General features: G+C 46.0%; 1 protein-coding gene across 1 annotated transcript; it reads left to right on the top strand.

The window, feature by feature from the left end:
* Positions 1-6,507: 6,507 nt before the first annotated feature.
* On the top strand, positions 6,508-9,214 carry LOC124692726 (beta-1,4-mannosyl-glycoprotein 4-beta-N-acetylglucosaminyltransferase-like). The gene is made up of 2 exons (XM_047226156.1): positions 6,508-6,610; positions 7,704-9,214. Exons 1-2 carry the CDS (start codon positions 6,539-6,541, stop codon positions 8,802-8,804), a joined length of 1,173 nt encoding a protein of 390 aa, XP_047082112.1. The 5' UTR covers positions 6,508-6,538; the 3' UTR covers positions 8,805-9,214.
* Positions 9,215-9,727: the final 513 nt, after the last annotated feature.

Here is a 9,727-nt window from a genome sequence, read left to right as displayed (position 1 = left end):
AGTTTGATTCAAATAGTTTGAACTATAATTCGTAATGTAAATGGATTTAGTTTTATGATATTCCATGTATTTAATAAGTTATGATTTAAACAAGAATGTGTGGCTTTTATGCACTTTAGACCCTGTGGTTTAACTTATTTATAAGTGAATTAATTTACACACAAAGGTAGTTGCTAACTTTTAAGTGTTAATAAGTTAGGGTTTGATTCATAAAGAATGTGTTGTTGTAAATCTAATTCCATTTGATCTAATCCATAGATCAAATCATCTCTACCCAAAACAAGGTTTTAGCAAAGATCACAGTGAAGTTTATAGCGCTTGACTTGATGATCTACTTCAATTCCAGCAAGTCAAGTGAAACTTCAGTGACTGTGGTAAGTTTTATTTGAAAGCGCGAAAATCCCCCGGATTTTCTATGCATGAATGCAATGCACACTTTGGTGTTCTCTCATTTTATTGCCTCTAAACCTGGGATATTACAGATATCCACCTTCCGCACGGGTGGCATCTGAACCAGGCGCGGGTGCCCGTCCTCGCAATCCCCACACGTGGCCATGCGCGCCACCGCGAGATCCTCCGGTGCCGGGCCTTCTAGCCACCGGATTTTGGCGGGACCCTTCGTACGTCGTGGATTCCATGTTGTGGGGGCGGTGGTTTGAGGCGCCAGAGCATGACGCTCATCGGCAGCGCTGCGAGCATCGAGGCGCACCTGGAGGGCCTCAAGGACAATGACATGGACTACGAGGAGGAGGAGGCATATGCGTAGCCCGCGGTTCCGCCCTAGATGGCGCCCCGGATGCCACCATCAATGGTGCCCTAATTGGCGCTGGTGAAGGAGAAGGAAGCCACGTCGGAGGAAGAATGTTGTGGGTATGTGCACCCCACACCGCACCACGCAGTCTTGACTGGGGACCGTGGCGCCAACACTATGTATGTGGAACCGCTCCCGTGGGTGTCAGTGTTACTCCCACATGCCTACTACCAGGCCGGTGCCGAGGACCGCCGAAGGATGACAACCTCGACTACGAGCCAATGGAGGATGCGGAGCTCACAGAGGAAGAGGCTATCGTGAGGGCTCTAGCAATCTCCAAGCAGGAGGAGCGCGCCAAGTCTCGAGGAGGCCATCCAGCCTGTGGCTGCCGTGGCGGGTATCATCGACCTCGGCGAGGAGGACTAGAAGCTGGTAGCATTGACTACGCGGCTGCATTATCCTTTTGTTTTCCCTTTCTTTTTTGATGTTAAATGTTGAATTTTGGCGACCAAATGTATGTAAATTAAGCTTATTTTATCTTGATGTCCACTTTTTTTATATATAATTTGAGTCCGTTGGAGGCGCTACCATCTGCATACGGGTCCAGAATTGTTTCGTGTCCGTGGGCCACCACAAACTCACTCAAATGAACCGATTTCGTGTTGAAAATGTGGTGACACGTTGGAGATGGGCTTAAGTGGGTTACACAGTCATGGCCGGTTGACCATGGACGTTTAACTTGACGAAATATTATCCTGCGCATGTTGGGTTATATTTTTTGACCTGATGGTCTGCTATTATTCCAGGATCTATACTAGTCTAAATTAAGAATAATATCCTCCAAATCAGAGAGTTGCTCAATAATTTCTAACATATTTACATGGTCAGCTAATTTAGTACTCGTACGTAGTTCGAGCTTACAAAAGTGTATAGTATCCAGAGGTACGATAGTAATGTTTGTGCAGAGAAAGAAAGCTGCGCCCAGCTGCTTCACATGCTTCGGTATGATTTAGTCACGGTCTTCGTGGAAACAAAGCAAGGGGGAAAGGGAAATACAAAAGCGTGTCGCCAAGATGCCGTTTCAGCAATATGATATTGTCATTGTTACTATCGATCGCCTTGTTAGGGTCTAACCCGGCCGCATAGGGCGATCACCAGTGCCGAGCTGGATGCCGAACGGGTCGTGTCGTTGTTTATCACTTATCAGTTATCACGCCGAACTCTTCTCAATGGACACAGCCATAGCCATACAGCAAAACGCGTCTTTGTTCAATTCAGACTTTCAGAGGTGCAAGTACCGTGTGAAGTACTGGTGTTACATGCTGCGGATTTGCATTTGATGGGAGCTCGCTGTCTCGTCTGGTTCAGAAGCGTGTTTACCTAGCTGACCAACACACTATGTGATTTTTTTCCCCCTAGTTACTCATCTTTTTTTGACGGGATTTTTCCATAGTTATCAACTTAAACCATCATTTTTTGGTCAATGGTCGACATGTCACCAGATTTTGATCCACTGAGTGCAACTTTCGTGCATGGGTGCCAGGGGACAAAACAAAGCACTCGGTTATGCTAAATGCTTAGCATCGAGGAGAGCAAACTTGTGTAGTATGAAAATGTAGTACTCCGTACAGTATTCATTTTCATGCCAGCCTCTCCCTCAAAAGAGTTCCGCGGCGGCGTCTCTGATGGTGCTAACTGCTAAGAGCATCTCCAGTCGCGTCCCCCAAAGCGTCTTCCAAACCGCGCGGATTGAGCGTTTGGGGGACGTGTTTTGTTCGTGCCGCGTTTGGAAGACGTTGCTCTCCAGCCGCGTCCTCCAAACGCCACCCCCAAACATTAAAAATACTTCCTTTTTTAACATAGAACCATTTATCAAATATAGCATATGAATAAAAATGTTTGCGAGAATTGTTTTCAAATTAAAATACAACAAACAATAAAATAAGTAAACAAATATAATAAATAGGGCTAGATGCTAGATCAAGGTGCCACGGTATTTCCTTTGATCCTCCAAAAATGATCAACGAGATCAGCTTGAAGTTGATCATGAATATTGCTGTCACGGATCTCTGCGTGCATGATGAGGAAATCAACAAAAACTGCAGGCAACTCATGATCAACCTCCGCAAGAGGGCCCTCACACTCATAGGGACCAACATGTGTCCTGACATGATTCTTGCGGTCATCCTCGATGACCATGGAGGATATTCATGAACAGCCCCTTGCTCATCATGTACCGACGCCGAAAATTTTCGGATGTGTTGCATCATCGGTGAAGTAGTCGTTGTGCAGCATGGCATGCCCCTCCATCCTCTGCCGGGGCTTGGACTTCCTTCTCCCCGGCCTTGATCCTCCACGGCGCGGCCTCTTCCTCTTCTCCGTCTCGGCGTCAACCATGTCCTGGAGGGACGCGATGGTCAGCAAATGTTTCCGGAGGTCATCGTCTAAGGCTTGCTCGTCCTCCAGCAGTAGGGCAACCATCTCATCGTCGCTATCCATGTCTAAAGCAACATCAATGGTTAAAATTGCGCCGAGGCAAACGACGCAACGAACAGCGGCCAATCGCGCCTACCTGGCAAGTCGTCGACCACCTTGTGTGCGCGGAGGTGGGGCGGATTTGACGACGCGTTCTGGGATGCGATGGCGAAGCGGCGGAACGACCGGCAGGAACGCCAGCCGCGGCGACGGTGCCGACTCTCAGAAGAGATCAGACGCTCAAACGGCCGGCAAATCCAGCGGCGGCGGAGGGGTGGGAGGCGCGGGAAGGAAGGAGCGACGAGAAAAAAAAGGCGTGAATCAACGATTTATGCAAATACTCGCCGACATGTGGGAGCCCGCGTCGATTTGCCTCGCTTTTCGTTGTGTCCGGTGTGCCCGGTGCGTCCCCTGTGGGACGGGGACGGCCTCGGACCGCCGGACACCGTATCAAGACGCGCCGAACAAAATTGGGCTTTGGAGGACGCGGCTGGAACCGTTTTTTGGTCCGGCGCGCCCCAAATTGCTTTGGAGAATGCGACTGGAGATGCTCTTAGCATTTGTTTTCAGAAGTACAGACTACTCCGTATCACATATCTCTCTATCAAATGATGCACGCAATTACTCATTAGCTTATTCGCACCACTTATAAGTAGTTCAGACCATCCGCATAAAAACTACTACCTAGGTTGAGTTACAAACATATAGACCAACTCTAGCATGACGTCTACTGTACTCTCTTTCTACTTCTGCTATCTCCAATTCTGCATATGGCACCTCGTCCCTTCTCTCATGCCTTCCCCCACCCCTTCTTCACATCACCCTTCTAATCTAGGCTTGCTATGCAATTCGATTGCTTGTTGCCCTCTGCCGTCTTTCTCCTTCTCATGTTACCACCACCACAGATCCTTGTCTTCCACCTAACCTTTCTCGGCAATCAACCCCCTCACTTCCCTACTCAATCCATTTTCATCTATCCCCTTCTCCCCTCTGCTATGTAGGCCACGGCGTGTGGTGCAAACATTTACGATGTAAGAACAAAGTCTGAACATTCGCATCTTAGAGTAAAGGGAACATAATGATACTGTTAATGAGAGAAATATATAACTTATGATTTGTTTGAACTTGAAGGATTGTGTTGCGCAGAACTTACGTAGAAAATCTTGATGCAGTGTCTCACGGTTGGATAATTCTATTGGGCTTCGATGTTTGTAGATATTATTGTAAAACTATCTAAGTTGATTAGTGAAACAACAAAAGATGTGTTAAATTAGTTAAGCCAATCAGAATTATCATGATCCACATCATTACGAAATTACTATCCTTGGTGCTCTTGCACATAACGATGGAACATATATCTTGAAATGAATTGTATTTTACTAGTATTTCAGATAAGCTAAAAAAAGAGCTAGAGTTTTCTCAAGGAAAAAGTGCAAATTTAAATAGAAAACACATAAAACACACATTTTTGTACGAACTTCTGAGATTAAAATCTAGTACCCCCCATGAGATATATCAAAACAAAAACATTTTAACTGTGAGATGTTTGCATAAGCCTTTTTAAGGGGATATGTTCATGAGGAGATTAAAATCCGAGTAACTCCCACAACATTATCTATACAAAAAGCATTGTAATTTCCACATGGTGCGTATTTTTTAGAAAAGGAAATATATTTTTATTAAGATGATAGAAAGACCATACATACAAGTTTTTTTGCTTTCCTACTAACAGGGAAGTGATACTTTTCTCTTTTGCGAACAATTAGCCAAGCAACAAGACATCGACTAAATTAAAGGTGCCCGTCATAAATTCATAACTCACGGTCAGGTCAACGTAAAGCACAATATATAATACTTCAAATACGCTTATTTTATCGTTGTGCGGTGTGATTTATTTTACTCTTAAACATTATTGTATAAAAAATGAAGACAATACTTGTCGTTTGTTTTTCTGTAAACCTTTTTTTTATCAAGCTCCGAAGGGAGTAGTGTAGTGACAAATAAAATGAACAATACGATGTCCGAAATTCGAATTTATTATTTCTAAAACGAGGATTTTGCTATGCTTTATGCTATATAAAACACACTATTTTTTTAAGCATGCTGCCCTCTAAATAAAGCATTTACCTTGCATTTGTGGTGTCCTTTCTCAGCCGCAGGCGAGAGTTGTCCACATGTAAATGAAGAAACATATTTTTTTGAATAAGAAAATCCATATTCTTCTGGGATTTTTCACAGGAACATTCAAATCAAGGTAATTCCCACACCATATAAAAATCAAAGCATTTTATGTGCCACATGCTTGCATACGTCTTTTCTACTTTACGAGTGACTAGGATGTGGCATTGTCCTCTTCTGCAGCTGATTAGCCAAGCAACAAGAGAAATATATTCGAATACATCAGAGGCGGCCACCATAAGCTCATAATCCACAGTGAATGTGAAACACGATATTACCACTTTAGATAAGTGTATTCCATCGCGGTATCTATACTACCTTAGTTCATAAAAAGATGTTACATTTTTTCTTTAAATTTAAATGTATCTGTAGTGCATAGGTACATTCGAATTTAGACAAATCACCGACAAACTTTTGTCGATGGAGGAATTATTATATATATATATATATATATATATATATATAATTATATCTTGTTGTAAAATAAATTGAACACTATGTTGTTTGTAAACGTTTCAAATCCTAGGCACATGTTGTAAATAGAGAGAAACACGGAGACGAGTATTAGGATTTACCTATTCGAAAAGGGAAAGGAACACTAGTAGGCAGAAGAAGAAGAAGCAGAAGCGATTAGAAAAAGACACGACAGCGACCTAAATTTGGGGCCTTAAAACTCTGGGATGAAACGAGACACCGAGACGAGACCCAGCACCAGGACAAACAAAGACCAGCTCTCCTCGCTCGGCCGGCCACAGCCGAGCAGAGCAGAGCAACAGCCCACGCGCAAACGGCTATAATTAGACGGTTCCCATAATCCCCTTCCCCTCCCCAACCCTCCCTCGCCGTATTTCCTCCCTGAACCACACCGCGCCGCACCGCGCAGCCAACCAACCAGCACCTGCACGGCAGCCGATACATCCAAGAAACAGTCCGCCACCGGGCTCGGCGGCCGAGAGCAGAGACCCACGGCGGCGGCGCTAGTAGCGGCGGAGGGGACGCTCACCGATTGGAGCGCCATTGGAGCCGCGCGGGCCCTGCTAGCTGCTCCCCGCGTCTGGGCCGCGGCCACCTGCTGCTGACCCGTTCGCCGGGCACTCCGTAACGCGGCCGGGCGTCCGGGCGTTCTTGGCCGCGATGGAGGCCGCCGGCTACTACAGCAACTGCAAGAAGACGGACGGCATCTGCGAGGGCATCTGCGACGGCGAGGTGAGCACCTCCACCCAGATCTGTCCCTTTCTCGCGCCACGACGCGTGGGTTCCTCTCGCTGGATTTCTGACCTGGTCCACGGCAAGGCACCGGTCGCGGCGACGCTTTCTTGCTGCTATTAATTATTGTCTTTTACAAGCGCGTTTTCGCTGGTGCGGAAACTGCCTGCCTGCCTGCTCGCTTGATGCTCCAATTGCTCTTGCCAGCGCTTCGGTTCCACCAATCTCACGAATTTGGGTATTGATTAGTGGCGGTGAGATTTGCGGAGTCGGGATTCGGAGATTGCTTAATTAATTGTGTGGGGATAATCGTCCGGCGCTACACATGGGTGGGGGGGGATTAGGTGAAATTCAAAGTTCTTTTGATGCTTCGGCCGCTGGCGGAATCTCGCGAGCTGGCCGAATTTGGGTGTTCCGCCTAATCCTCCTGGAATCTTTTCTTTTCTTTTCTTTTCCTGCCTGAGGTGCGGCCGTCAAAAGGATCCAGCTTTTAGTACAAGTGCCAGATTGATTCTTGTGCATGCCGAGCAGTCATCGTGCTGCCAAAATATAGATTACTAGTAGATGAATTCGTCGTTAATAATAGAGAAATATATATTGCTTGCTCTTACTGGCTCATCTGAATTAGGCTGCCACTGATTTTCTTTGTGTAGTAAAATAAACACATATGGGACAAATTGCTTTCATTGCTTATCTTCCAGGAGTAATAACATACTCCAGTAAACATTGGTGGTAAACATGGACCAGTGTTTATTTCTTGCTTTGTTTCTGGGGTTTGCATTTGAGTACTTGTTTGTTTCTGTGCTTCCCTTGTTTAACGAGTTCTAAAATTTTCCCTGTTTGCTGAACATTAGTATTTTCAGTTAATGCAATGTGGTCTTAAGTTACATGTTCTTACACTAATTGATTTACAATAAAACGGGTGTGTTGAGTTAGGTATCATGATTGTTCTTGCATAGTATCCCTGTAGTCTGTACAGTTTATTGTAGTTCAAACAGTTGCGTGAAGAAGACATTGTATGTTTACTTTTACCTCCATTCCTGCGGTTTCAATTGCCTCTGATTTCTGACTTGATTTCTGTCTTTGTTTGCAGCACGGTTCAAAGGCAGTTTTGAGCATGTCGAGGCTGAAGTGCGCACTCCGGGGGTTTGATTTAAGGGCGCTTTTGTTCCTGCTGATCGGTCTGCCCATCATAATCTTCGTCATATATGTTCATGGCCAGAAGGTCACCTATTTCCTCCGGCCAATCTGGGAGAAGCCCCCGGAGCCTTTCACGGTACTTCCTCACTACTACAGTGAAAATGTTTCCATGGCGAACCAATGCAAGCTGCATGGATGGAAGGTCCGGGAGACTCCACGGCGTGTCTTTGATGCCGTGCTTTTCAGCAATGAGCTTGACATTCTTGACATCCGTTGGCATGAGCTTGGCCCATATGTGACAGAATTTGTGCTTCTCGAGTCCAACTCAACCTTCACTGGCCTAGAAAAGAAGCTCCACTTCAAGGAAAACCGCCAAAAGTTTGAGTTTGCGGAATCACGGCTGACCTATGGTATGATAGGGGGTAGGTTTGTGAAGGGGGAGAACCCGTTTGTGGAGGAGTCATATCAGAGAGTTGCCCTCGACCAGCTGCTAAAAATCGCCGGAATCACCGATGATGACCTGTTGATAATGTCTGATGTTGATGAGATCCCCAGTGGCCACACAATCAACCTGTTGAGATGGTGCGATGATACCCCCGAGATACTTCACCTCCAGCTCAAGAACTACCTCTACTCATTTGAATTCTTCCTTGATGATAAGAGCTGGAGGGCTTCGATACACAGATACCGAGCTGGCACGACGAGGTATGCACATTATCGGCAAACAGATGTCCTTCTGGCAGACTCAGGGTGGCATTGCAGCTTCTGCTTTCGGTACATAAATGATTTCATCTTCAAGATGAAAGCATACAGCCACGTTGACAGGATTAGATTTAGCTACTTCCTGAACCCCAAGAGAATTCAGCACGTGATATGCCAAGGGGCCGATCTCTTTGACATGCTTCCTGAAGAGTACACGTTCCAGGAGATCATCGCCAAGCTGGGACCGATTCCAAGCACATTTTCAGCAGTTCACCTTCCTGCCTATCTGCTTGAGAAGGCCGACCAGTACAGATATCTTCTACCCGGCAACTGCATGAGAGAAAGTGGTTAGCCTCTACGGTCTGCTTCATGATCTGATGTTGTCCCCCTAGAAGAACGCCGGTTGTACCTGATACCATCGGATGACTGACTAGGGTTCGAGCGATCGCATGCCGGGGTTGGGTTGGGTTGAGTTCTTCATGACTGTGTACCGTGTAATTCGAAACATCGGAAGGCCTGCCAGCATAGCGCATGCTCGGTCGCTGCTGCTGCGTGCTTGTTTTTTTGCAGAGGAGCTTAGCAGTGTGTGTGCTTACCAGCTGAGTTTGTTGATTCATTGCTTCCATGATTGATATAGTATGAACTCGGAGACTATTGTAGATTACAAACTGAATGATTTTTTCCTTGTTGCGCTGTGTGTTGTTGTACTACATTGTCACTTACCAGCTGCTGGACATGCTATGATAAACTCGTTCATCCCCATGTGCCTCAGCGCTGGCATTGGCCATCTGTTTTTCTGGTCAAGTGTCTCAATCTGTTAGCATGTGATGCCGTTGCTGTTGTACTCTAAACACTGGACTGGGAAAATTGATTTGCATCCTGACTTGTGCAAAGTTTCCCCAACGGTTGTTACGAGGTAAGAGAAAATAAGTGTGCCTTTTGGTGTCTGTTGCAGGTTGGATAGGAGCCGCAACGGCCTGTTGTTTTGGGCAGGTCGATTTGGGTAATCTATCCATCTTGTTAATTGGAGGAAGCACAGTTGCATGTTTGGCAGCTGCAAATGGCCTGGGTTGTTAAACGACCTGTTGGTGTGGGTGGGAAGTGGGAACAGGCTGTTGGTGTCGGGCGTCCACCTCGGCCAGATTGACGATACAGGCTGCTCATTGGCTGTTAGCAACGCTTTCCTCTCTGTGCGACCCTACGCGATTTTGTTCCGTTGCTGCTAGAAAACGCAAGATCCGTGGTCCAGCAGAGAAAAATACTAGTTCAGTTGTA

Source organism: Lolium rigidum, chromosome 2 (assembly GCF_022539505.1).
Source record: "Lolium rigidum isolate FL_2022 chromosome 2, APGP_CSIRO_Lrig_0.1, whole genome shotgun sequence".
NCBI lineage: Eukaryota > Viridiplantae > Streptophyta > Magnoliopsida > Poales > Poaceae > Lolium > Lolium rigidum.
Note: the sequence above shows the minus strand (reverse complement) of the source record. Positions and strands in the feature narration are given on the sequence as shown.

Excerpts from the sequence above, each read along its gene's own strand:
- LOC124692726 (XM_047226156.1), top strand. The coding sequence starts at position 6,539 with ATGGAGGCCGCCGGCTACTACAGCAACTGCAAGAAGACGGACGGCATC. Across the intron at positions 6,611-7,703 it reads AGGGCATCTGCGACGGCGAG|CACGGTTCAAAGGCAGTTTT; the intron begins GTGAGCACCTCC and ends CTTTGTTTGCAG.